At 52.9% G+C, this 27622-nt stretch overlaps 2 protein-coding genes across 2 annotated transcripts; one reads left to right on the plus strand and one right to left on the minus strand.

Moving 5' to 3' along the window:
• Positions 1-1631: 1631 nt before the first annotated feature.
• On the minus strand, positions 1632-11499 carry CHMP7 (charged multivesicular body protein 7). Its single transcript, XM_032204165.1, has 10 exons — positions 11163-11499; positions 9357-9531; positions 7809-7994; positions 6984-7117; positions 6546-6594; positions 6120-6239; positions 5737-5835; positions 4840-4900; positions 4058-4219; positions 1632-3316 (listed from the first exon to the last, which is right to left on the minus strand). Exons 1-10 carry the CDS (start codon positions 11450-11452, stop codon positions 3252-3254), a joined length of 1341 nt encoding a protein of 446 aa, XP_032060056.1. The 5' UTR covers positions 11453-11499; the 3' UTR covers positions 1632-3251.
• Positions 11500-22311: 10812 nt separating this feature from the next.
• On the plus strand, positions 22312-25292 carry LOC116499322 (tumor necrosis factor receptor superfamily member 10A-like). The gene is made up of 9 exons (XM_032204004.1): positions 22312-22324; positions 22481-22609; positions 23039-23153; positions 23239-23341; positions 23415-23508; positions 23607-23647; positions 23840-23980; positions 24349-24430; positions 24546-25292. The coding sequence occupies exons 1-9, from the start codon at positions 22312-22314 to the stop codon at positions 24836-24838; spliced, it is 1011 nt and encodes a 336-aa protein (XP_032059895.1). The 3' UTR covers positions 24839-25292.
• The last annotated feature ends 2330 nt before the right edge of the window (positions 25293-27622 follow it).

The following is a 27622-nucleotide window of genomic DNA, read 5'->3' on the forward strand; positions in this document are numbered from 1 at the left end:
TCATGCATGGAGATGTGCCCCACCTGTGCCCCAAAGGGCATTTATTTTTCTCACGTTCCCTACACGGGGCAGGAAGATTTTGGAGATGTAGGGTACAAGGTGCAGGCAGCGGGATGCTTTCACTGCTCCTGAAGGCAGGGGATCTGTCGTGCAGCGTTTGGTCACAGCAGAGGCTGGGCTTGGAGCTCACAGCTCTTAGGTCACACGTGCTAAGCCAGACGGCGTTCCAGGAAACTATTCCTTGAGGTACAAGGAAGGCTTCCTCCTCCTCCTCTTCCTCCTCCTCCTCAGGAGCTGAAAACCATTTAAAGAAAGTGCAAGTTGTGTGCAAGGGTGAAATTCTAAAACAGGCTGAGCTGGCAAGGGGAAGATGGGATGGGAAGGGATCCAAAACATTACCCAATTTCCGCCCATCTCAGAACATACCTACGGGGGAAAGGACTGTTAACTCCTCTGTCAGAGGCAAACAAAACACAAGCAGTTCGTCTGGTTCACAGCTCTCCTCCTCCTGCCTGCTTGATGCAATCTTCTCTACAAGGAAAACTCTTCTGCTGTGCTATATCCCTCAACAGCGACTACATTTCCTCTCATAAGCAGCTGCTTTTTTTTTTTTCTGAGAATCAAGTTAAGCACTATTTTATACAGCACTCCAGGATGGTAAGATTCCAGCTCAGTGGCAATTCAGCTTTAGGTTTTTATATTTAATTTCCTCACCCAGCAAGAAGTTGCCCTCTATTTCCCTCCCCTGCCGTCTCACCAAGATATATTTCCAATTCGCTATTCAGCCATCTTGATTACATCCCCCACTTTGCATCAAAGGCAGAAAATTACAAGCCACTTCAAATAAAGCAGCAGCTGCTCGGGTGTTAACTCTTCAACGCCTCTTCCAGCGTGGCTGGCTCAGAATTACAGGAGGCTGCCTTATGCCTGCAGGAGTCTCTGCACTTTCTTTCACAAGGTGCAAGTTTTGATAGGAGAGATCTGAGCCTTCCTGGAGCTGCGCTGTAGGCAGCACACAAGCACAGGAGCAAGAAGCTTCCTTCCTGCAAAAAAAAAGTGTGGTCCTCCAGGGTTGAGCATGCCAGCTTGGAACAGACCTCTTGCTAGAGTAAACAGGCTCGACTGCCTGCGAATTCAAAGTTTATTTCACATCTTAGTATCAGGAAAAAGTTGTTTTGAGTAGCGCTCATGTGCCAGGTGACTCCGTTGATTCATTGTCTCATGACAAAAGGAAAAAAATAGTATCGACGTGCTCAACCGTGCTGCTTAATCGTGATCAGAACAAGGAGTTGGACAAACAACTTCCCCTTCACACAAAAACAAGGGAGCAACCAAACTGACTCAGCAGTTTCTTACACGGCCACAGCAAGGCAGCTTGTGCAAAGGAATGTGTTCTGTGTCCTGAACCCGGCCTCGTTTGTGAGATGCATGATAATGAAGTGGAAGGATGAAACAAGCTGAAGCAAAGAAGGAAACCTTCCCAAAATTACTCTCCTAAGATTGAGGCTGTGTAACCCAAAGGCTGGCTATTTGGTAAGAACATTTTCTTTCAGCAGACAACCTTTATGGAGGCAGAAGGACAGCGATCGGTGGCACAGGGAAACAGAAGGAGGCACCACAAGAGACTCTGCTTCCTCCTCTCCCCTTTATTACATCTAGGCAGAAAACACAGTGGTTTTTCTCCTGTTTGTTTTACAAAGGAAAGGAATACAGAGCTTCAAGTCATTTCACATCATTCCATGTGCAGCCGGGGTAAACTGCTAGCTGGCCACAGCACACGATCTCTGGCAGCAGTCTGTACTCCCCAACAGAAGTGACAAAGCACCCTAGCTGACACCAGTAACTCCTTCCGTGGCGCTCTGGGGCTCAAGCTGGTTTGTCAGTAATAAACAGGGCACGGAAACTCCAGCCCCAGTTTTCTGTTCCCCCAAGCTGCCACGCACATGGCTCTAGGAGTAGAGTTTGGCACAGGATGAAGCCAGGAGATGAACGGTGACAGGAATACATTCTGAGGCAGGGAGAGGTGCAGAGAAGACTGGTTACAGATCAACACGTTGCTGCACAGACTCTGCGTGCAGAAAGCCCGTGCCCATTTCCCTTCCTAAAGGAACTTGTTTATTTGTGTTAGGTACCAGGCTTTCTGCTTTTTTTTTTAAGTGCATACACATAATAAAAAAGTGACCTGCAAAAGATGACGGTTTCACTTCCACTGGGTAAAGACAACCTCTAAAAACACCTTCAGTTGCTGTGCTTGGTGGCTTTTTGCTTTGTTTTTGCATTAGAAACATGCACAGGGTTTTGTTTGGGGGCTTTCTGGTAACCCACAATCTTGTGGGATTGCAACATCAAGACTGAAGGCGAAGATGAGACTGTTACATGAAACCGTCCACTCAGAAAGGGGAAAAAAAAATATTTATCCCTTCCCCACCCACCCCAAATCACTCCACGTGAGAGCTCAAAGCAGATCATCCTGATGCTGTTTTGCGAACAGGGAAGGTACAAAAATAGCAAACAGCTCAAACTCCAAGTAAGAGCAAGCAGAAAAATTTTTCTCCTAGTGACTGCAAACCTTTGTCACCAACGGCAGCATAAGGAACTCCTTCATTGAAAATCTTTTGCAGGTCTCCCTTTTAAGGCCTTAGTGTCATTACAGAAAGAGGAATTATTTTTGTCTTGTGCTTGCGATTGCTGCCCCCTAGTGCAGCAACAAAATCTCCTACAATTTAACAGTTACAGTGTCTAGTTGTCCACAACCGTGCAAAATACAGACAGGGAGGGATAGAACTACCAACAGGTGCTTAAGCTCGTTGCAGATAAGTACTGTCCTTGACGTAAGGTATGTGCCAAGTGTTTTAAACAACCACACAAACAGCCAAATGTTGAGCAACTGCAATACCGCTGCAACTCAGATTCTCAACATCAGCCACAGCAAAGAAAAAAAAAAAAACAGCACTGTTATGGACATTGAAGAGTTTATCTTCACTGCGTTCCCAGAAGGGAAGACTCGATGTCACGGGTGACTTGGGATAGCAAGTCAAATTGAGACCAGTGCAGATGTTGGCACAGAGATGACAAACACCAGCTGGGGCCAGTTCCAGAGTGGATTGTCATGGCAGGAGATCCTGTTGCTTAGCAAGGTGATATTCACGAAGAAGAGGGGACTACTACCCTTCCGTCCCAAAGTTTTAGTCATTAGTAAAGGGACCTTAAGACAACTTCTCAAACTGCAGCAACAGGATGCTGTTGGGTCTTTAGAGATTCAGTCCCAGAGCTGTTTTGGGTTCAGAGGAAGCAGAGGGAGTCTTTTGTGCCAAATCTATAAAGAAAATTGCAAGAGAAAGACGTCAGTTTTCATCAGTAAGAGGGACTGGATCAGTCAAGTCCACAACTAACAAACCATTTTGGAGGTTCTCAGTGCTGCCAGTATTGCACTGCACTCCCTTGGAAACCCATGATTATATTTCACAGAGGATGCTGAGCTGCCTTCTGCTCTGAAATTTGAGAATATCAGCTGCCCAAAGAGGAAGAAAACTGTATGGACAGTGCTGCGTAATTGCTCTTTAACAGACTGCTGAAAGGAAAATTAAAGTTTGGTTACCCCCCACCCTGTTAAAGACAGGAGTAGGGAAAACTCCATAAATTCTGGTCACTCACTAAATCAATAAAAACTAGTTTAGTGCTCAGTACAAGCAGACGTAACACCTATCACACAAGCATTCCAGATACAGAAGAACACCAACAAGAAGAAACTAACACAAGTTTAGTTAAAAAAAAGTCCAAGGACAAGATTCCTGATAGGGAAAGTTGAAGGCCCTGCGACTCATTGCAGAATGTCCAGGTGCAATCTCTAGCAATGAGGGCAACTCTTTCAAGACTGAACCTGGAAGTCAAAGGCAATGTCACTGAGCTCCTGGCAGGGAAAGCAGGAGAGCTTGCCTCCGATTGCATAACTGGAAGTGGGAAAGATTCTGGCTCAGACTTCAGTTCTGCTTTCATTTTGCAAGGCTGTCATCGATCCTAGTAACAGCTAGCTAACATAGCCTGCTGACATCCGTACCTCCATCACAAAGAGAGAGCTTTTCCAATTCAGCTTCGAGCTCAGCATCCGAAATGGCTGGATTCAGCACCTTCTGGGGAACAGGAGGCAGGTCTACGGGCTCCCTAGTCGAGTCCTGGAGGAGACTGTCCAGCTCCTTCTCAAGTTCCTCGGTATCCATCTCTGCCAAGTAAAGAAAACAGTCAGTTGCTACCAAAAGTATGTACCATCTTCACAGACAGACTGAAGTCTGAGTTTAACAGACTTATTACTGCCCACCCCCCCCCTTTGTTACTCATAGTAATAATAAGGAACTCCCTGGACTTCTTCCAAAGGTGAAAATTCAGTCTTTATCTCAGAGAAAAGCTATTCCTCTAGAAGCCTTTGTGCTGAGGCCTCTAAGGGTAAGAAAACATTTCAGCAGAGACAAACAAGCTGCAGCACCACACAGGCCAGAAGAAAAAGAACACCGCTTAGAAAGAAAAAAAAAAAAAAAAAAAAAGAGGAAAAACAAAGCAGCAGCCACTCTAAAAATAAATTTACATCAACACTACACAACTCTGAGGTGAAATCCTCCAGTGCTTAAAGACTGCATGGATTTGGAGGTGCACAAATGCTGATTCTCCCACAACCCACTGTCAGAGACTATAACTCCTTGTCAGTCACCATTCCCTCCGAAGGCACCGGTAGCAACATCCTTGGTATTTTAGTAACAGCCTGTCCTCCCAGGACATATACAGGGAGGTAGCAGAGAAGGGATGGCAGCAAGAGCATGAGCAGAGAATGAAAGCCCCCAAACATACCTAGACCATTGATTCCTGCTCCAGCCAGAGTCTGGGCTACTTCATCTTGAGTATCACAAAGCTGAGGGAAAGAAACAACAACACAGTTTGATATAGAATACAAGCTCTTCTGTCTTACTGTAGCCAAAAGCAGAACTAGCAACCAATAAATAAATCAGAAGTTGCCTTAAAGGCAGCAGGCACTACACGACCGGTTGTAAAAGCAGTAACAGGGAGGATGATTTAGCAAGTGCTACAAGACCAAGTGACATGCCTGAGGAAACAAACTTGAAACAGAAAAAAATCCTCCCAATTCTAGCTGCTTCATATAAGCAACATGCTTACAAAGGAAGGAAGCTATAGATCAACATCTCAGCTATGGAATGTTTAAGTACATGGAGCTGAAGTTGCTAAAGAAGTAACCCTTTTCTGTCTTCTACACCAGCTTACGCAGACAGATTGCTCTCTTCATCGCCATTAATTCAGAAAATTTCCATTTTCCTTCCTCAATTGCAGAAGATTCCAGGTTAGGCAGTTTAAGACCCTGTTTTATGCACGTAGGTGCATTCCAGCTTCCAAAAGCTGGCCTTGTATTTCTTTTTAATACATCTCACTAAACGTCTTCTAGGAAAGCTGTGTGCTTGCACAACATTGGTTACCAAAGAGCACACAAAGTGCGCAAGTTTAACGTAAGTTGTGACTATTAGCCAGCAGAAAATGCAATTATGTAAAACCAGACCCAGCTGGTTATTTGAATACTTTTGCTCACTGACCTAAAAAAGATCAACTCTGTTTGCTCTGCTGACATACAGAACAGAAAGCAAGCAGCACCAGATGCCTCAGCATTAATATTTGGACAAATCTGCTGTGCACATCCATGCACTGCTCGCTTATTTCTATGTGCTCTTATCTCAGTACCTCTTGTATTCGATCCACCAGGTTCTCCGCCTTCTCCACAGTAACATCCTTCATAGACAGCTTCAGAGCTCCCACACCAGCCTGATAGGCATTAAACACCTTGAAGGGAGAGAAAGAAGCACACATTAACTAAAACAAAACAGGCAGCATAAACTCCTCTCAAGACCCACTATCCAAGCAGGACTTGCAGGGAAACATCAGCGCACACAAAGCAGAGCCACAGGCAGGTTTATTCAGAGCAATACCCAAATATCAGACTTGCTGTTTCGTAGAGCAGAGAATAGAATCTCACCAGCCCTCACACATGAGCTCTGAGGAGCAGGTAAAGCACAAAGGAGAAGCACGAGGCTAAGGTGAGAGGCACAAGACAGTATTAACACTACCATCTGGTCAGTCTGGGAGGCGTATATGCGATCCAAGATCCCTTGCACTGCATCCAGCTTGGAATGAAGCTCTTCAATGCGCCTCTCTGTCCTCCGTTTCGACTTCAGACACCTCAGCGCCTGGAGACATTAGATACACAGACCTGGATCACAAACCAGGCAGCAGTCAAAGGAAGCATAAAAGAACAATCCCCACACTAGAAGGCACTTGCACAGCTGGTTTTAAGTGCTGGATGTTCCCATTTCTCTTCACCACATCACTCTGGTCAAATATATCCATACCTTCACCTTAAGGAGACCTTTGGCCTCAGCAAATAAACACATCTGAGTTTAACAAGACAATACCAGACCTGGTCGTTACCTGTAGTTACGGACCAGCTCTAAGACACTTAACTTGTAGTTCCTCCCCAGTAGAACAGCACTTACCAATTGCTTTTTGCCAGCTCTACAAGCACTCCGGGCATCTTCTTTACACCTGTACAGATGCAACAAGGAAAGGAAGATCATTTCTTTGCAAGCAGTAGTGTTTTTACAAACCGGCAGCCACCCTCACTACCTTGCTCTGATGACCAAGTACCACTGCCTTTTAGATCCAGCCACCCTCAAGCCACTTTTGCTTTTCACAAGTAGCCCTTGAAGGCACGCCAGATCTTTGCAAAGCTTGCAACACCCACTCACTACGTGTTGTTTTCAAGAAACAAAGACTAGGAAACCTGCCCTAGGGCATCACTGGAAATACCACGTTTACTAAGTGGGAAAGAATGACTTGCACTTGGAGGAGGCAGCTTCATCCTTAACTACGTCACAGGATCACAAAGTTTTGTATCATACGGAAGTTCTGCCCGCCACCCGTCCCCAAATTACTTCTCTGCTTCCTGGGAAAGGGACTCCACCTTCTGTGACAGCAGCTGTTCGCTCTGCATCAACTGATACACCCCAATGTCCACATCATTCATCGGGGACACTTTGGCATGAAGACCTCGGGCAAACTTCACGATCTAAAGAAAAAAAAAAAAAACAAACAATACCTGCTTAAGTTGCTTTGTATCCAGAATTTGTGCCTGCACTAGAAATATTTTCATCCTAATAAAAGGAAAAGATGCTTTTATATCTGGTTGTGTTCAAGCCTTGTAACAGAGTTAAGGAGTCATGCCAGTCACCATTTAATTCGATATTAAACCAGACAGGATCAAGCGATGTCAGCACGGAAACAGAAAGCCTCAGAGGAACACCCTGAAGATTTCAAGCTGTCCTAGTGCTTTGAACAGCATACGGCAACGTCACACTTTCAAATCCTTCGGTACTAAACCGTACAGTGCAGAACACTACAGGCAAACATGCCACCTTAGAGACAAGAAAGCCTGTGTAGTTACTGACAGCTGGGAAAACCCTTGCACCACCAATTCCAGTGGTGTGGAACAATTTCAGTTGGGCACCTGGGAACAGTCAACCTGAGAGGAGACAACTCCAATATCTGCCAAGTTGTTAGCTGTCAGATACATGGGTAATATTACAAATGTTTGGTGGTGGAAAGCAAAAACCCATCACACTTTTATGATGTTGGAGTCCACAGAATTGACTCCTCCAAACAAAGAATGCCCATATTTAGCCAAAGAAGTATTCCTTCCAGCCAGGTGAAATGCAAGACAGGGATTATACCACCCAAAAGCAGTCACCTTTACCCTGTACCTTCTCTCCATTCTGTTCCAGGATTGTGACCCTCTTTTCCTTTTGCAGCTGGAGCAGCAACAAGTAGAACGTCCTTTCATCCGGACAAACGCTGGCACAGAGGGAACGCAGCTCTGAGAGGGCAACAACAGGGTGAGAAGAAAGCGCAGAATTCTGGTACAGGCGATAGACTTCCTCTGCCTTCTCCTGAAAGGAAACAACAGGACTGTCTGTGAGCCTACGCAGGACTTTTCCTTTTCTCATGGCCACTGCCAAGTCCACACCTGCTTCCGCCCCCACACTGAAGTTGAAAAGTTGGACGCATCACGTTTTAGACTTTCAGAATGAGTTGCAAGTAATATTCAGAAGAAATCACAGAACTCCTAAAACACCACAGCTAGTGCAATACAAAATAAAAGAGTTTTCCACCACAACTGAAGCTACACTGCACAAGTTGTCCATTCAAATACTACAGAACGACCTAACGGCCACACGGGAAGCAAGTCGGCCTCCTCACTTCTTGAAACTCCCCTCCCACCCAGTTTAAACCCCAAACTAACTTTTTAATTCACGCTGTAACTGTACTCAGTGCCATTTTGCATCACTTGCAAAAGAAAGACAAAAGCTTTCCCCGTTCCAAGTGTGAGTTACAGTTCACAGAAGACTAGAGAACAACTCTTCCCATCAATTCCCAAATTCCACATCAAGGCCTGTGATTTTCCAGACACCTTTTTAAAGTTTTTCTCCTCTCCCATGCACACACCCTCCGAAAAGACTGCGGAATCCCCACTGCAGAGGACAGGCACTGTATGCTGCCAGAGTAACTACAAATAAAGGAACACATCTAAGGAGTTCTCACATTTCTTCCAGTCTCTAAAGAGGCCACTTGCAGGCAACAGCAGCAAGTCCTGGTGCTAATTTTACCAGGCAATGAGTAGCACTGAGAAAGGGTCCCAAGGTTTCGGCTGGTCAGCACAGCAGCGCCCCGTTTAGACAGCAACAATGAGCTGCGTGAGTTCACAACGCAACCCACGGGTCTACCACCAACAACGTGCCAAAAAAAGGGGGTTTGAGGGAATTTAACAGCAGCTCTAATCACGTCTGAAAAAGGAAATCGAAAGCAAACACTGAGAAGTGAAAGCAGCCTTTAATAAGGCGAGTTCAGCAGAGATGTGACACGTCGGACTGACAGCCAGTGCCTTCTGCCACCCCTCTGCCTACTACAGAAGGGGCTCAGGCTGCAGGTTTCTCTCACACCACACTTGCACTAACTCCAACCTGAGACATGCAGCGGCCTCACAGTGCGCTGCTTGGCTTCCTGGACTGCCCAGCAAGCCTGTGCTCACTGCTTGGAAGCCAGCAACAAGTCTTCACATTCAACAAACAGAAATAGAAGCTATTTCTTATCCACATGTTATCACAGCCATCTCTCTACCTTTGTACTCCTTAGGTGTATAAAAGCCTGATGGTAGCCTTCTATTCAATCCTGATCCCTCTTTGCTAGCAAAAAATTCCTCATGGATTTTTCTGGAGATGCATAACCTTGAGGAAACTCTCAGCAACGCTCACCTGAAGCAGCTCCACGTAAATCAGGACCTCCTCTTCCTCGGGTACCTTACTGTCGCCCAGCACACTCGAGAGAGTCCACTTCAGGGGCTTCAGGATGAAGACTCCCACGCCCCAGGAGATCCAGCTGCTGTCCACGCTGGCCATGAAGTCTGCCTCCCTCTGCATCTTGCCGCGTCTAGAGAAAAGGCACGGGCAGAACTGAGTACGGTCAGCCTTAATCCCTTCCACTGGCAGCAGGGAAAAGTGGCAGCATGGAGAACTACGAATCAAAACATTGCTCTACAGGCTGTGCATCCAAAACTCTACTAGAGTTTTCTAACAGCTTCTAGCTAAAATTCGACACGTTACCGATGTGTCCAGAACTGATGAGGTGTGGAAGGCCACTCTCAAGTTTCAAAACTACTTCATCTGTGCATTAAAAATCGCGAACAAAGAAGTGAAACCTCTAGATGTGACAGCAGTTACAGTACACACGTGCAGATTCAGCTAAACCGTGCAGGTTTTGAACATTTTCAGGGGACAGCACACACCATTTGCTGCCGGCTCTCCACAAGCACCGTTTCAGGGAACGTAACCCAATTTAACACAGAACTCCTTCCTGCACCCACGTCTTCCCAGCACAGCTTTTCCCTCGCAGCTCCTGCTCTCCCCTACCTCCTGTGAGCCCCAAGTCACGTCCCTTGTGGGGCACAGCCCCGAGCTCCTGACCCCCAGCCCTGCTTTACCTTGCTCGGAGCTCCCTCCTCCCCCCACCACAACACAACCCCACATTCCCCCGCAACCTCTCTGCGCTCCCCTCTGCTTTGCAAAGCCGTGGCACGGCACAAAGCTTCTTCGTGCTCTCCCCCACACCCAGTGCTCAGCACCTGTGGGCACAAACAGCACCAAACCTTGTCTCACATCTCCCTGTGCCCCATCATTTACCCAGCATCTTGCTGCACTCTCCCTGCCAGGGATACAGCCGGCAGCTTTCAAGCTCCTCTCCTTCCAACACCAACCTCCTGAAACAGCCACAGCCCCCCCCAAACATCCCCAGCATCCCTCTTCCTACACACCCCACTACAGGCTCCCCACCACAGTGCTAAGCGCACCTCCAGGAGTGAGGCCCCCTTTCTGTGCATCCCCATCACGCAGGGCTCCCCTCAAAATTATACACAGAGCCCCCCCAGGCTGTCCTCTAGGCCCTCACTATTCCTTTGAACCCCATAACATGGGGCAGACTGCTCTACAGCCCCCTACTGTTCCCTTAAGCCCCATAACAGTGGGGCCGGCTGTCCTACAGCCCTCCAATACTCTCTTAAGCCCCATAATGGGGGGAGCAACCTGTCCTACAGCCCTCCAGTGCTCCCTTAAGCCCCATAATGAAGGGAGCAGGGTGCCACGCAGCCCCCCTCTATTCCCCTGAGCCCTAAAATGGGGGGAAGGCTGCCCTACAGTCCCCCACTGTTCCCTAGTGCCATATAACAGGGGGACAGGCTGCCCTACAGCCCCCCACTGTTCCCTACTGCCCCATAACAGAGGGGCAGGCTGTCCTACAGCTCTACAAGCCCATAATGGGAGGAGCAAGCTGTCCTACAGCCCCCCCACTACTCCCTACTGCCCCATAAAGGGGGGGCAGGCTGCCCTACAGCCCCCCACCGTTCCCTTAAGCCCTATAATGGCGGGCTGGCTGCCCTCCAGCCCCCCACTTGTCCCCTAAACCCCATAACAGCCGCGTGCATGCCTCAGATCCCCCCACCCACCCCCTCCCAACCCACCTACGCCCCCTCCCCACGCTCCCTGCCCCCCATCACCCCCCCCCGGTACCTGAGCAGCTCCCTCAGCACCGTGCCGAGGCCCAGCGGCACGCTGCCCCTCCTCTCGAAGCCGTGCTGCAGCTCCCTCAGGCAGGTGCGCACCGCGCCGCGGCGCCGGCCGCGGGCCAGCACCAGGCCGACCCAGAAGGCCATCTTGCTGTCCCACTCGGTGCTGTTCACCTCGCGGCTCTGCTTGAAGGCCGAAAAGAGGAAAGCCATACGCTCGTCGTCCGTCTCCCACTCCGGGGGCAGGTCCCCGGCCGGGGCCGGCCCAGGGGGGGCCCTCCCCGGGCTGCACATCTACGCGAGCCCCCGGCTCCGCCGCGGCCTCCGCCCGGCCGGGACCCGCCTGGTTGCTAAGGAAACGCCGGGCGCATGCGCGCTGCCGCTCCGCCCCCCCCTCCCTCCCTCCCCGCGCACGGCTACGGGCGTGCGCGTGCGCGGTGCCGCCCCCCCCCACCCTCCGTCCCCGTTCCCGTCCCCTCACAGGGCATGGCGGCCATGTTGGGGGGGGAAGGGGGGGTAGAATTGGAGTTATGGAATTGTTAAGGTTGGAAAGTTCTAAAATTGTCTGGTCTAACTGTCGCTTTGTTGTCACTGTCGCCCACTAAACCGTGTTCCTAAAGCACCACGTACGTTTCCCTGAATGCCACCAGGGACGCTGATGACACCACTTCCATCCCTGTGCATCCCATTTAATGTGTGACTGCTTTTTGGGGGATTCGCCTCAGCTCCTCCAAATGGCGCCTTTGGGGGCTATCACCCACTAAACCATGTCCCTAAAGCACTACATACATCTCCTTGAACACCCCCAGTGACAGTGATGCCACCATTTCTCTGTGCCTCCCGTACAATGTCTGACTTTTTTGGGGGATTTGCCTCAGCTCCTCCAAATGGCACCTTTGGGAGGCTATCACCCACTAAACCATGTCCCTAAAGCACCACATACATCTCCTTAAACACCCCCAGAAACAGTTACACCACCACCTCCCTACGCAACCTGTTCCAATGCCTGACCACTCTCTGGGGGATTCGCCTGAATCATTTTAGGGATTCATCTCCTCCAAATGGCACCCTTGGGGGGCTTGGTGTTGTTTTGGGGCTCGCCAGCACGTCCCAAGCCCTCGGTAATAGCCATAAAGGGTTGTGCTGAGGCAGCTGAGGGTTTGGTGCGTGGTGGCTGAGCCAGCACCTCACAGCATCACCTCTAAACCAAACTGGAACCCGCAGGGCGCTGCGTTGTTGTCGGCAGCCAGTTGTGTGGTCACTTCTGGAAAATTGTGCTGTACACGTTTAAACCCCCAAAACCGTGCCGGGCTGTGTCAGTGACGTAGCACGCCACTGCGGTGAGCGTGGCCGTCCCAGCACCTGGCCCCTCTGAACACACAGCTGGTGCTTGGTGGTGGTTCCTGTGGGGTTTAAATGTACAAACAGCACACACAAAGTGCTCCCAGCACAGCCCTGGCGGATGCTTGTAGCACACCACAGCTACCCCAGCCTGACCTTGCTGGGGCTGGTGAGAGGTTTGGTGGCAGCACCGTTTTGCAGGTTCTCGGGTTGCATCTAGCATCAACAGAAGTTAGCTTTCTTGTCCTTTCACCTGGTATTTTTGTTCCTCCTGCCTGCTTCTCATGCATGATTTCCATTTCTCCTGGTTGCCCAGGAGCAATAGCCTGGTATCATGCAAATATCAGGATGCAAGAGAAGGGAGGCATGGCTCTCAGGGATTTCTTCATGCAAAGTCTGACGTTTTCAGAGCAAAGCTCAATGTTGCTAAAAGAAGGGGAGGCAAGCGCTGTTGCTTAAGCAGCGCTGCCAAGTTCTGGGTATTTCTATATCTTCGCGTTCACCATATGTGCTATTTCTTGCCCACAGAAGAAGGCAACAGATCTGTTTTTTTGGCAGAAGGCTGCTGCTCCCCTTCCTGCACTGAGCCTGGGTTTTTCAGGCTACAGAGGCTGCTGCTGCCATGGGGTGTCACATCAGCTCCCTCCTGGTGTCCAGGGGCTGCAGAGGATGGGAGCAAGTGGGCTTTGGTGCCTGCAGAGCAGGGGAAAAAACAGGCAGTGTCTGGGAGCTTGGCACTAGGGTGCCTTGTCCCTTGTGGGTGCTGAGTAGCTGATGGTATAACCAGCCATTGCACGACAGAGACAAAACCAAAACCACCTCCAGTGTGTGCACTTTACAGGCATCCCAGGTGTGTTTGGTGTCCTTGGGAGGCACAGAGGGAAGGATTGTTTTGGTTTGTGTGCGTGTAATTCCTTCCTCACCAGCTCTGAGTCAGCCGTGGTGGCATGTATGCCTGCAGTCGTCAGCTTAACCCTGTAGCCCCTGGGCTGCAGGAGCCACCCCGTGCCACCAGGGATTATCCAGAAATCAGAGAGAAGTCAGTGCAGGACTTTGCTCTGCCCTCAGAGATGCAGGATATGACTCTTGCTTTTCCTCACGTCACTGTTGGGAGGCCTCTGGAGCTGGGCAAAAGTCGTCCAGGCTCACAACCTCTCCTGGTTTCGTTTTTGCTGAGGTTGTTCCAAATTCATTAATGCAGCTCTCATTAACGCTGCCTCGCAGTGCCCTGGTGAGCAAAGGGTACTGACATCGGTAAATAAAAGCCAGCGACGGCCTTTTTGGAGGGTTCACTTTGCTTTCTCCCCCTGGCCAGACCTAGATGCTGCAGGGGCAGCAGCAGGTCCCAGAGCAGCCTTTAAACACACCCCGATCCATGTTTTAAACCAGGAGATGACTCAGCAGAGGCAAGAGCCTATTTTTATCTTCTTTCAAGCTTTCTGTGTCAAGCTGAAATTCCACATTAATCCTTTCAGTGCTGGCCACAAAATAATGTTGCCTTGTAAGCGTGAAGCCATTCATACCCAAGAACCCATGATTGCTGCAAACCTTTCTGTCAAAACCCAGCCTGGCTGTTCCCTGCAAAGGCCAATTTGGCTCATTTTGGCCGCCAGCCATGTCTAGGAAGCTATACCACGGGATGTGACCACGAGTCCTCTTCACAGGAACCGCACTGGGCTGTGCTTAAACACCTGGGAAAATCAGCCTTGAACCCGTGGTGCCAGTGACTGTTAGACTGGGGCATCATCACGTGTTTGGCTATAAAAAGAGCCAAGTGATGGTCCTAATCCTGCGGGATCCTGCCAGAAAATCCCTCCTGACCTGAAAATTCAGCTGTGAAAAAAAAAAATGAACTAGAAATTATATATATATAACATATATATTTACTGGAGAATATTTATATAGTTACTGGAGAACGTGTCTGGGTACTGTGAGATATTTGGGAAAGAGATTCAAGGCGTCATCAGTTAAAAATTTGCTTTTTAATGGTGCAAAGAGATGTAACCACTGCTGCTTGGTCCCTTCGTGGGATCTTGGGCTTATGGGGTGAGCCTGAGGGCTGAGCCTGGCCCCCTGAAGTGGGTGGCCACAGGTTTCTGTGGGGCACAGGCATGGTCTGGGGTTTGTGCCACCCTGCCTTCTCCCCATGGAAGTTTACCCTGGGATGGGACTTGCTGGGGCTGAGCCGAAAGCTGGATTTTTTGCAGGATGGATCACTTCAAACCCCAAACTACCAAGGTCTGTGACATTTTTGAAGCAGGCAGATGCCTCAGTTGGGATGAGGAGCCTGAGCTGTTGCTCCTCGGGCTTTGAGCCCACAACGCTGCAACCACTTTGTCCCTGGCCCCCACCCTGCTGGGGCTTTCCCTCATCCTAAAGCTCCTTTTAAGTCCTGTTCTGAGAAAAGGAAAGGGAGGAGAGATGGGGAGGGCAGGGAAGGGGTAGATCTGAGTTCAGACCACAACTGCTGCATAAAATCTCGCTTTGCTTTCAGCCAAAGCTTGGCCGGGAAGGCAAAGTGTTTAACTCTTTCCCCTGCCCCACAGCTGCATGCTCAAAGGCTGGGAAAGATGAGAGGAGAGAGGATGATGAAATCGCCCTGCTCATGGAGCATCTCCAAAACCCAAAAGATAAAGCAGGCAAAGGGAGTGGAAGCTGCTGCCACAGAGGGGAAACGAGGCACCGGGGGTCTTGGTGGCTTGTCCAGGGTTTGAAATGTAAAACTTAATGCTGATGAATATATAAAAAATATATATAATAAAAGAAAGTGAGGTTAACCACTAACTGTGGCCGATAAGACCAGGCTTCCCCAGACGGCTGTTTATTACACGGCATCCTCTGTGGGCAATGAATTCCTGCTTCGGCCTCATGCCTTCCCGCTCCCTGGTGGCGAGCCAAGATCCCTCCCCAAATTCTTGCACTCGTTATGTTTTCCCCTTGCAACAGAGCTGAGGAAGTGTATGTGTGCGTGGGGGGGGAAATTTGGTAACCCAAAACCCTGCGGGGTGCCCCCACCTCGATGCATTTAACGTTCACCAGTTGCGGTGTGGCCTCCCCGGTTTCTGGAGGGGTTCGGAGGGAGCTGGTCAGGATGGCGGCGATAAGGAGCGGGTGCACACCAGGAGGCCTGGTCCTGGGTGATAAATGCACACCCTTTTGGCCCCTGTCTTGCAAATCAGCCTTAAATAGAAAAAGTCCATGTGCCTGCTCCGTGCACTGCAGTGGAAATTCTTGCTGGGCGGGCGGGTGACGTGTGTGCCGCGGCATCCTGCCTCCAGGAACATACAAATCCACACGCCAAGCATAAAGCCGCCTTTGTTCAGAGCTGTGTAAACTTTATTTTATAAAGAGGGAGGCTGAGACGGATGGACAAGAGCCATGGCTGCCTGACAAGTGGTGGAGAGGGAGGTGTTGGGGTCTCGGTGCTGGGGGCTGCCCCCGCTGCAGGATGGGTCTGGGAGCAAGGGGAAAGGGATGGAGCAAGAGGGGAAGCAGCAGTAGCACCTGATTGTGCTCTGAGTCTCCACGAGGCAGTCCCATCAACATCATCAGGATGGATTTTTGGTCCTTTCCCATCCCACTGAACATGCAAAATATTGCAAGATTGTGAACCCACATTTATTCTGACCTAACAGAAAAAAAATCAGCTGTCTGCTAAGGCGACTTGAGCTGATGTCAGTGGTATCCAGGGCAAAGAACACATGAGTTTGGTTAAACAAAAGGCCCTGCATACTTTTGGGGCTTGTAATGCAAGTACCCACCCAGGAAACAACCAGGAATTCATCTCCTTTAAATGACACTTCAGCTTAATTACTTTCGGCACGGACAGGTCCCGACTTCTGCTGGAGCAAAGCAGATTTCCATTGCGTAGCGCAGCTGCTCGCTGTGCCGTGAGGGTGACTGCCAAAGGGGGATGCTTCCCAAATACCCACAACCTGAGCAGGTCACCTCCAGCCCTACTGATCCATCCGGACCTGCTGAGCATCGCTGCCTTCCTCCAGGTCCCATCCGATGCCCCGCTCTCACCCAGTTTTCCCAATTCCCAGAGCTGCTTCCCCACCGAGCAGCCTTATTCCCGCCCTGCCATCTTCTTCCAAGCTCTCACCTGCACTTGTTGTGCCTTGGGCAATGCTTAAAAAAAGGATTAGCCTCTCGAGAGTTACTCATCCCCAGCCTGGGTGAGTCAATTCCTAAGGAGAGAGCCTGCCCTGAGCCCTGAGCCCTCGACGCACGCTCACGGTATTGGTTAGCCCGGAGCTCAAGGCTGGCAAAAAATTAACAAGTCACCACGTTGCCATCTCAACCTGGTTTTGTTGGGGCAATTTTTCTCTCGCCCCATCCACACAGCTGCAGAAGAACCGATTGTGTAAAGGCAGAAAGTCCAAAGGTTTTCCCTATATTTGTTTGTTCCCTCCCCGCGGTGATGAGCTGGGATTTCCACGCTTAAACAGAAGGGCTGCAGGATGGGAGCAGGCGCACTGAAAGTTCATGCAGCCTATTTTTTTTCCCCTGGGAGACAAAACCTGTGCTTTTGCTCACTCGAGGCGGGCACTGTGTGACGGGGGAAATGTAAACCGAAGGAGCACCACTCGTCCCATCACCTCCATGCCATGCCCAGGGCCAAATCCTGCCGTGCCTGGGGCCAAACTGTGCCGTGCTCGGGGTCTGAGCCCAGCCCAGCCCACTTAACAGGAAAAGGAGGACCAGAGCAATCATCGGTCCAATATTTGCTGAGGGTGGTCACCTAACAAATATAGACAAAGCAGAGACACTTAATGCATTTTTTCCCTCTGTCTTCAACACCAGAGATGGGCTCTGGGACCCCAAATGCCCTAAATTGGAGGACCATGACTGCAGGAATGATAAACTCCCAGTTAACCCCAAACTTGTGCACATTTGCTGCTCCACCTGGATGCATGGGGCCTGATGGGATTCATCCCAGGGTACTCAGAGGGATGTCTAATATCATTGTGGGACCTCTCTCCATTACTTTTCAATGATCCTGGGAATCTGGAGAGGTCCCAGCTGACTGGAAGCTGGCAAATGTGCTCCCAGTTTGCAAGAAGGGCAAGAAGGAAGATCCTGGAAATTCCAGGCCAGTCAGTCTCATTTTGGTGCCTGGTAAAATTAAGGAGAAAATTATTCTGGGAATCATTAAAAACCACCTAAAGGATAACACAGCAATTGGTAACAGCACAAGGGGAAGCTCATGACTACCAAATTTAACTTCTTTTTATGAGATCACCCAGCTAGCTTATAAAAGGAAGCCAGTCGATGTAATCTTTCTGGATTTCAGTAAAGCTTTTGATATCCTTCTGGACAAAACAACCAGAATACAGTTAGATAAAATCATTATAAGATGGGTGAACAATTAGCTGATGGGTCAGGACAAAAGGGTTCTTGTAATGGGGTTACACCAGCCTGGTGATGTAACACTAGTGGGGTTCCCCAGTGCTCCGTTTTAGGGCCAGTCCCTGCAATGTTTGCAGAAATGATTTGAACGAAGGACTTGATGGGTTTTTTTTGATCAAGTTTGACACCTCGCCAGCTGGCGTGTCCCCAAAGTGGTACCCAAGCAGGGCTGCAGGAGCTGCTACCCCCCGCTGGGAGCTCTCCGTGCTGCTGCTTTCACTTCTGCTCACCCAGAGCTCATGCAAGCGCAGTTTTTTTTCCGTGTTCTGATCCTCTCCATGCTTCTTTCATCTCCGTGCCAAAGCAGGGGACTCAAGCACACCCCAAGCCCACCAAACACCTCGGTTATCTACACACAGATGTGCTGCTTGCTGAGCAGACAGCACAAGCAGCAGCAGGTGTGATTTATATCTCTTTTTACATTTTATTTTTCTCTCTCTTTTTTTTTTTTTTTTTTTACAACTCCCCTGGCTTGATGCAGTCCCAGCTGCAAGGTCGCTCCTGTCCCCACATCATCCTCCTCCTCGCCAAAATTCTGCTTTTACCATTCCTCCCAGCTGGGCACTGTGGTATAACAGAGATATAAAACTGCCGGTGCCCAAAGGATGGAGAAGGGGCTGGAGGAGGGGGACACAAGTGGGGGGCGCCTGGGGTCCCTGCCTTTCTTCATCCCGGAGAGGAGGAGGAGGAGGCTGAGGGGAGACCTCCGGGTGCTTTACACCTTCCTCCCGAGGGCAGAGGTGCTGAGCTCCCCGGTGAGCAGCGATAGGAGCCGAGGGAAGGGGGTGGATAGCAAAAAAAAAAAAAAAAAAGGGGCCGGCCCCGAGGGCGGGGGCAGCAAAGCAGCCGCGCGGAGCCGCGGAGCGCCAGAAGCGCTCGGGTCCCTCTGCGGGACACATGCTCTGATTTAATTATTTTCATTATTTTTTTTTTTTAGGGTGGTCCTTCGGGGCCACGGGAGTCGTCTTCGAGGATTTTTTTTTTTATATATGCGTGTTGGTTTTTTTTTTTTTTTGGAGGGCTGGTTGGCGAAGCTGCCCGCCGATCGTTCCCAAACCGCTCCGCTCCGCGCAGGATGCGCCCGGCGCTGCGCCCCCCGTCCCACCGGGGCTGCCTCCCCCTGCTGCTGGCGGTGTGTGGGGGTCTGGGGGGGGGGATCGGGGGGATTTAAGGGGATTTTTGGGGTGGTCCCGAGCCCCTCGGATCTGTCTCCGTGGCATGCCCGGGCTTGCCGTGCCGTCGAGGGGCACGATCCTATAGCGCTTGGGTATAGGGGAAAATAGGGGGAGGGGGGAGATGGGAGGCGATTGGGGTGGTTTTGGGGGCTGCTCGGGGCAGGTTTGTTTGTTTGGGGGCTGGGGGGGGGTTGTGTGAATGGGGGGTGTCGGGTGGAGGGGCTGGGGGCTCACCTGGGGGTGGGGGTGATGGGGGAAGAGTTCCTTTAGGATCGGGGGTTCCCGGGGGTGTCGGGGGGTTAGGGGTAGGGGTTCAGCCCGGGGCAGAGGCTATGGGGGGAGATGGGTTTGGGGGGGGTTACCCGGTCTGGGGGCTATGGGGGGAGATGGGGTTACAGGGGGGTTACCCGGCCACTGCTGCTTTTGGGGTTTGCGGGGAACGGGGGCGCGTGGGGCTGAGGTTACGGGGCACGGAGCTGGGATGGGACGTGCCTGGGCTGGGGGGCTGCGGGCTGGGGGGCGACTTGGGGCTGGGGGCTTGGCCTAGGGGGGCAGGGATCCCTATGGCGAGCGCTGCCGGTGCTGGAGGGGATTTCCACGAGCGTCACTCCCAAGCCCTGTGTGCCATCGGCTTTGGGATCTGGCGATCACCGGGGACGTTTGGGTAGCATCGGGGTCCCGGGGACGCTCGGGGCCAACACAAAGCGGGTCCGAGCCCTCCTTTAGGGCAGAAAGGCCCAGTCATATTTCTGGGTGACCCGGGGTGTTGCTTCGAGCTCCGAAATTCCTAAGGGCTTGCCTCACGTGGTGGCTGTTGGTGTGCCATCGGCGCTGCCGTGACGGCATCCGGGGCCTCCGATCCCTTTTTGTAAATCATTTATGGGAATGAGGTGGGGCAGGTGATCTTCCTCTGCGTCTCCCAGCGCTCAGACTTGCCTGGGAAAGTCGAGCGTTACCGAACCCGGCACCTAAGGGACAGGTTCTAACAGCATTTTTTTATTCTTTTACCTAAAACTAAGTTAAAAAAAAAACAAAAAGAGGAGGGGGGACCGATGGGGATGGGAGCCTCACGTGATAATCACCCGATCCGGTGGCTGTGGTTCCTTCCTCTGCTCACCAATGCCTCTTGCATCATGCCTGGACCTGGGCCACGCTGCACGAGGAGAAGCGCTCAGGATTTCCAGGAGCTCAAACTCCTCTTGCGTAAAGCCCGGAGGGAAAAACCCCCGACCACGGGGACTTTAGGGGCTCCCTTTCCCTTCCCGAGGGCTGGCACAGCTGTAATGCTCTTTGGAGGTCTGCTGAGGGTCGGCAGTTCGTCTTGGGGTCTGTTTTGTGCCGTGGTGGTTCGTTTTCCTTCCTTGGGATCACTTTTGGGGGAAAAACAGAACCCAAGGAAGGTTCAAGGACCCGGGGCTTCCCAGCTCTTTGCTCCCGACCTCCCCTTTTAGTGGGTATTAGGATTCCTGCCCGGCAATTCCTCTGCCCTGGGGCAACTTTGCTTTCCTTGGATGTTTACTGGGGGTGAGAACAACCCCTGAACACCGTTACCTCTGGCCCCAGGGGCTTTGTGGGGCTGATAGTTTAGAGACCTACCCAGGGCCCTGCAGTAGGGCAGCTCTAGGGGAAGGTGCTGGGGGCTGATAGCCTTATCGTGCATGCGGGCAAGCTCTGGTTCATGAAAAGTGATGAAATCCTGCAGCTAAGGGGCCTTTCCTAACGGCAGATAGCGTTACGTTGCAGCCCGGCAGAGTTTGAGTGGGGAAGGGTTTTTTTTCCCCCCACGAGGACAGGCAGCGGGCCGGGCTGTGCAGTCCCCGTCCCTAAAAACTTCCAAGGCTGGGCTGGGTGAAGCCCCGCGGATTGCAGAGGGTGAATCGCTCGTGGCTGGAAGGCAGAAGCAAACTTTTTCGGGATAGAAAAATACTTCATAAACTTCCAAACCTTCCCAGCTCGAGCAGGCAGCAGCGGGAGATGGGGACCTGCACACGAAGCGTGCTGGAGCCTGTGCTCGTGCTCCCCGTAGGGACATTTCATTTATCCCTGGGTGCATTTTGCATTTATCCGATTTCCCATTTTACCAGTGGGATCACAGCGTGCCCGCTCTGGGATCCCAGCCCTGTTTCTTTTCTCCCCTCTGATATTTTTTTTTTTAAACCCTCCTGGAGCAGCCCGGTGAGGCGGCAAGCTGAAAAGCTCGAGGGCCGGTTCCCCGAAGCCGGGCGGCGCTCGGCCTTCGGAGCAGCACCTTTGGGGGCACCAGGGCTTGGTTTCTGTGTGCCAGGAGTGGAGGTGACATGGGGACCTGTTCTCTCAGCCTAGCTGAGCTGTGTCACCCCACGCTGAGCACAGCCGGGCTCTCTGGGCTCTCACACAACGCTCACGCCCTTCCTTGCGCAGAGCGCGAGGAATGCGAGGAGGAAGAGGAGGGGAGAAGAGGGGGGGGGACCGGCTCTTTCGGCGGCAGCAGTGACTCATCGCCGTATTGTTTTAGCCTTTCAAGGCTGTTTCTGGCTCCTGGAAGAAATATGTGCTTAACAGGCAGGTTTCCAGCTCTGAGGATAGCAGGGGAAGGGCAAGGGGCCTCCGGGGCCACCGTGCGTGCCCCTGTGCCATGAGGGTGCAAGGTGCCGAGGGGCACCGACCCCCCTGGGGACCTCAAAGCCCTGCTGGGGTGGGTGCTGCCCTGCTGAGCATCATCCCACGGGGCTCTGCAGGCACAGAAGGAGCTGAGCCAGTGGAAAAGTGGTGGAGAGCAGGCAGAGATGGGGCTGCCAGCTTCCCGACCCAACGCGTGGTGCGGTGACATTGGAACCGCGCAACCCGGGCGCACGGGTGCCTTCCTCCCCGCCTCTGCTCTCCCTCTTCTTCTTCTTCCTCCCCCCTGTTTGGCACCCTGCTGTTTTCTCACGTGCTGAGAAATTGGGGAAGGAAAGGAGGCGTGATGTGATCCTAAGCAAATACCCACTTGAAGTACCTGCACCAAGGGGCTCAGCCGCCGGGTCCAGCAGCTCCGGGCCGTCCCAGTGCCCTGCTCCTGCTTTGCACCATGGCCTTGGGGTGGGTTTTAACCTTTTTTTTTATTATTTTTTTTTCCTTTAACAGGAGGCTGTTTTGTCAGTGGCTGCCTCAGTGGAGGTTAGGTGGGACAGGGCGGATCTCTTGGACCTAAGCAGGAAAGGGGAAGACTTCTACCAGGTCCAGGACAGCGATTTGTATTGCAGGATGTGCCCCGCAGGTGAGACGGCCTCAAACATCCCAAAACAACATCCCAGCACACGACTCTGGCAGCAGAACCAGCTCTTGCTGCAAGGACATCCCCTCCCCGTGCTGTACAACCACTGACAAGCCCTTTCTTCCTCCTCCTCTCCTCCCGTCGACCCCTTTTTGGCAGGCACCTACGTGGCGGAGCACTGTAAGGAGCAAAACGGCTCCAGCACGTGCTTGCCGTGTGACGAAGATGGGTACATCGAATACCCCAATCGCTTCGACAAGTGCTTGCGCTGCTGGACATGCAGGGAAGGTAGGAGCTGGTGCGCAGGAGGGCGATGCAGGTCGAGAGCAGGGCTTTGGCTGAGCACCGAGCTCTCCGCGTGTAGAGCGCAGCTGCGGCATTGCACTGTGGGTGCTGCAGGAGCAAGCTGCATCCCGAGCTGGTGTGGAGGCTCGTGCCAGCCCCGTGGCTCCGTTCGGGGCAGCATCCCCTCGGTGTAAAGCTGGGATGTGAGGACCATGAGGATCCGGGCTCGTGGCAGCACCCGTAGGCTGCTGGCGGGGCTTTTAAAGCGCTGCTTTGGATCGTGGGCACGGCGCGGTGTGGGGTGGGGATGGGTAAAGCAGTGTCTGGTCTTCCACCCTGGTCTTCCCCGGGTCTGTGCGTGCTTTGCTGGGTTAGGGAACGGGGCAGAGAGCCCCAGCAGCAGGGTAGAGCCCGTTGGATTCTCACCCCCAGACCAGGTGGAGCTGAGTCCCTGCAGTGCCACCAGGAACACGCAGTGCGCCTGCAGGAACGGCACCTTCTGCTCCCCGGACCACCCCTGCGAGATGTGCCAGAAGTGCCGCTCCCGGTGAGCTGGGGGGCCTTGGGGAGGGGGTCTCGGGGTGCTGCGGGGAGCCCCAGCCTCTGAGCCTGCTCCCTCTCCCCTTTTCCAGGTGCCCCAGTGGGCAAGTGGAGATAGCTCCGTGCACGCCGCACAGCGACCTCCAGTGCGGCCCCCCCACGGGCTCCATCTCTGGCTCCTCCAGTAAGTTTGGGGTGGCTGGAGGGATGGGGGGGGAGGGCTGGAGGTGTGGGAGCTGCTGCCTCAACGTGCCCTGTGTCCCCAGAGATCACCATCATCGTCATCCTCGTCATCGTGGCACTGGTTGTGGGCCTGCTGCTGCTCTTGCTGTGGATGTGCTGCTGCAGGCACCCCGCTGCAGGTGAGGGGGGGGGGGACCCGGGGTGCTGACCCCAAATGGGGGCTCTGGGTGGGAAGAGGGATGTGCTTTGGGGCTGACGGCTCTGTTTTTCCTTCCAGGGGACAGCAGAGACCTGGGCAGAAAGTCAGGCCAAGTGGTGGTGAGTCGTGCTGGGGGCTCTGCTCGGTCCCTGCTTCGCTTGCAGCCCCCCCGGGAAGGCTGGGGGAGCGTGCAGGGGGCTGTGGCCGAGCAAAGCGGGGGTCTCCCGCGGCTCCCCCCCCCTCGGGGGCTGGTGTCACCACCCCGGCTGGGAGTCTCCAGCTTGGCAGCTTTGTGTTTCTCTCCCCCCCAGCACTACCTGGTGCTGCAGCTGACCCGGATGCTTGCGGGGAGGGCTGGGGACGCGGACAACATCCGCAACGAGCACCTCTCCCAGGACCAGGAGCGGGGGCTGCTCCCTGCCGTGGGGGCTCCCGACGCCCCAGGGCTGGAGGTAGGGCACCGTGCCCCCCCTGCTTGGCCGAGCTCTGAGCCTTTCCTTTACCTCGACCATGCTCGTCAGCTCCAAGGCTTCCAGGGCAGGAAGGTTTCCGTGCAAGGTGTCCGTCTTATCCTCATTCCTGGCCCCCAAAATCTCCTGTTTTAACACCCAATTCTGAGCAAACCTTTGCTTTTCCTGCCCTGGACCCGTGAGCTCGCTCTCCCCTGCTTTGGGCAATGCTGTGAAGTGATGGGCGTCCTGAGGGTGGGTGGCCATCTCCTGCCCCAAAAGCCCCCCCCGAAAAAGGGAGAGGGTCCCCAAACCCCCTGTTACCAGGACCTGGGGACGCTTGCTGGGTGCTGTAGGATTTCTCTTTTCAGGAGGTGGTAGCAAGGACCTCGGATCCCGCTGTGAAACCCCAGAAGATTCTGGTTCCAGTGCCAGGAGAAGACCCTGTTATCCGTAAGTGCTGGGGCCTGGGGGTGTGCCGAGCCTGTGGGCTCTGTGGGATGATCCCTGCCGCCCCCAAATCCGTGCCCTTCCACGTCCCCTGAGCTTTTTCCCTGTCTGCTTCCAGTCCTGCGCCGCTCTTTCCACGTCTTCGCCCGCGACGTGCCCTTCAAGGACTGGAAGAGGTACGGCCGAGCCCTCGACCTGCTGGAAAACGACCTGGCTCTGGCGGAGATGAACGACAAATACTCGCAGGAGCCCTTCTTCCAGATGCTCAACACCTGGCAGAACAGGCAAGGGATGAGCGCCTCCGTCAACACGCTGCTGGAGGCCCTGCACCGCATCGACCTGGGGGGCATAGCAGAGGACATCTCCTGCAAGCTGGTGCAGCAGGGCTCCTTCCAGTACCAAGTGAGCTGAGCAGCACCTTGAGACACGAATACCTCGAAGAACAGTTCCTTTTTTTTTATTAGTATTACCTTTTTATCGGGGCTCACAGCTCCTGAAGCCCCCTGTACAGCTGAGCCTGCAGGAGCCGATCCTCTTGGGAATCCTCTTGGGATCCTCTTCGTGGCTTCCTCTGTCAGACCTCGGTGCCTTCCTCATGAAACCCAAGCTGGTGCCTTCAATTCACACTCACTCGACACAAATGAGCCAAAAACTACTGCCAGCTGCCTTCAGGATTGTCTCACGGGGAAGCACTGGTTTTCTACGGACCTCGTGAGGCTCGGTGCCAAGCAGCATCTTTGCACAGTGCAGGCATCCCTTGGATTTTAACTGGATCATCCTTTCCTGGGCTTTTTTTTTTCCTCATTTTGGTGGGATTCCTGGCATCTGTAATGACTTCTGCTGGCAGAACATCCCAGAGGTGGCCAGCCTGCCTAACACTGTCTGCTCGGTGGGCTTGAGTTGAGTTCTTGGGTTATTCCTTAAAAGCTTTTTTTTTTTACTGTGCTGATTTTTTTAGGCTGTAGCAGTTCTGCTTGTTGTTAGTAAACCCCACACTGGACCGGAGGGGAGGGCTGGCTCTGTGATCACCAAGGGAAAAAAAAAAAAAAAAAAGGGTTGATGGAAGGAGCAGGATGGAAAACAGCAAATTATCATCCTGAGAAACCTCCTCTGTGCTCCGTGACCGTGGCTGGGGGGCTTGGATCCCCTTCCCCTGGCTCTGGGGGCTTGCTGGCCCCATCCACCTCGAGAGGTGACCACACCGAGCATCCTCCACCCCTCCTCCAGCTGGCTGGATCCCTCCCCAGGGACAAACACACAGCTCAGGGACAACGTGGCTGGAAACCTGCAGGGTTTGAGCTGGCTTAAACGTGCAGCAGCCCAGCCCCTGGGGATCTGCCCGAGCGCAGGGGCAGCGCCAGCTCCTCTGCACCCCCCGACTCCATCCTCCCCCCTTCCCCAAAATTTGCCAACTTTTTTAAGAACAAAAGAAATCTCACCTCAAAAACACAAGCAGGACATTTGTATTTATGTATTTATTAGTAATTGTAAACGTGTTCATATATTAACTTAAAAGCTAATATAAAAATAGTATTGATTTTTTTTTTTAACTATGCATGATTGGGTGTTTTCGTACAGAACTCTGGCCCAGCCAGCTCATCGCGTCCAGTTTTGTACAGGTATATTTTATGAAGTAGGAATAAACTGTTTTTTTAAAAAAAATCCTCCTGTTTCCTCATTTCTTTTTGCTGCAGTGCTGCTGCTCCGTTCGGGGTTTCAGCGGGCACCGAAGGAGCAGAGATGCCCTGCGTGGGGCCAGGACATCTCGGGGCTCTGCCACACTGGGCACGGTCCCCGTGTCCCCAGCAGCGATGCTGGTGCCGCTGGAAGTCCTCAGCAGCAAACCCAGGCTCTGAATTTCCACCCTGGCCGCCGGCAGGAGCAGGAGGCTGAAATTTGGGTCCCCGGCGCAGGCAGGGGCGGTGCGCTGCCGTAGCTGCGGTGCACATCCATGCGGTGCTGGGCGAGGAGGTGCTGGGTGAGGCAGGGGCTCTGCTCACCCCAAAAATCAACCCAGAGCTGCCCGCCAGCCTCCACCTTCCCCCCGAGGCTTTATCCACATGCAGGTGGCTTCTCGAGGCAAGCGGCTGAAAGCAGGAGCTGCAGGGATGGGGATGGGGACGGCAGCGGGGCGCTTTGCACCGGGGGTCCCAGCAAGGCAGCTCCAGGCTGGGCACCTCCCGCAGGACCCCAGGTGCAGGATTGGTGCTGGACAGGCGAGCACCCGCTGTAAAAAGGGAACAAAACTCATCCTACCTGCTGCAAAGCGCGACAGTGCGGAGCGTGCGCCCGCTGCATCCGCTCCCGTGCTCCTACACCCGGGGCTGGGGACGAACATCCAAAAGGAGCAGCTCCAAAAAGGGCAGCGGGGATGAGAGCAGCACCCAGGGGTGTCACCGCGTCCTCCTCGCTGTCCCCTGCCGGGATGGGGACGGGAGCAGAGGTTTGGGTCCACCCAAGGGTGCCACCGGGCACCCGCCGTGCGATTTTGGGCACCTACAAGCGACACGGGTGGAGCAGGCGAGGTCAGTCCCATGCGAAGCCCCTGCTCCTCCTGCTTTTGGGGTGTTTGGGGTTGGTTTTGTTTTTTGGATGCTGGATCCTGCGATGCTCCTGCGCCAGCTGCTTCCTCCCAAACACACAGGGACCACGCCGGGCTTTTAAAATACCATTTATTACAATGGAGCCACCCAGGCTCCGAGCCCAAGCCGTAGGGCCCGGGGGTGGTTTCTGGGGGTGAGTTTTGGTGTGTGTGTTGTTTTTTTTTTATGGTATTTTTTTGCTTTAGATTTTCTTTAAAAAATAAAATAGAAGTCTGCTCTCTGCGCTGCTGCGGGCCAAGCCCCCGTGGGGAGGTGCGGGGAGGAGAGGGCTCCTTTTCCCCAAAGCTCCCCGCACGGGGACAGCCCCCGCAGGGGAACGGAGGGGGACACCTTGTGGGATCAGCCCTGGTGCAGCCCAGAGGGGTTTGAGGATCCTGTGGGATCAGCCCTGCTGCAGCCCAGAGGGGTTTGGGGCCGGGATCCCACCTCGCCCCGCTGCAAGTCCAAGGGGCGTCGAGGCGGCGTCCCCCAAAACCACCCCGAGCCCGCAACTTCTGCTTCAGAACTAAAAGTGGAACGGGGACGGGTTTCTTCTTCTTCCTCATGCGGTCGATGTTCGAAAGAAAGGAAAAAAAAAAAGAAAAAAGGAAAA

This window comes from Aythya fuligula, chromosome 27 (assembly GCF_009819795.1).
Source record: "Aythya fuligula isolate bAytFul2 chromosome 27, bAytFul2.pri, whole genome shotgun sequence".
Classification (NCBI taxonomy): Eukaryota; Metazoa; Chordata; class Aves; order Anseriformes; family Anatidae; genus Aythya; species Aythya fuligula.

Coding starts and splice junctions, on each gene's coding strand:
- CHMP7 (XM_032204165.1), bottom strand. CDS start 11,452: ATGTGCAGCCCGGGGAGGGCCCCCCCTGGGCCGGCCCCGGCCGGGGAC. Junction 6,595..6,983: donor CTTTCCCAGGAAGCAGAGAA/GTAATTTGGGGA, acceptor GCATCTGTACAG/GTGTAAAGAAGATGCCCGGA. Junction 4,901..5,736: donor TGGTGGATCGAATACAAGAG/GTACTGAGATAA, acceptor TCTTTCCCTCAG/CTTTGTGATACTCAAGATGA.
- LOC116499322 (XM_032204004.1), top strand. Junction 22,610..23,038: donor CTGCTGGACATGCAGGGAAG/GTAGGAGCTGGT, acceptor TCTCACCCCCAG/ACCAGGTGGAGCTGAGTCCC. Junction 23,342..23,414: donor GCTCCTCCAGTAAGTTTGGG/GTGGCTGGAGGG, acceptor GTGTCCCCAGAG/ATCACCATCATCGTCATCCT.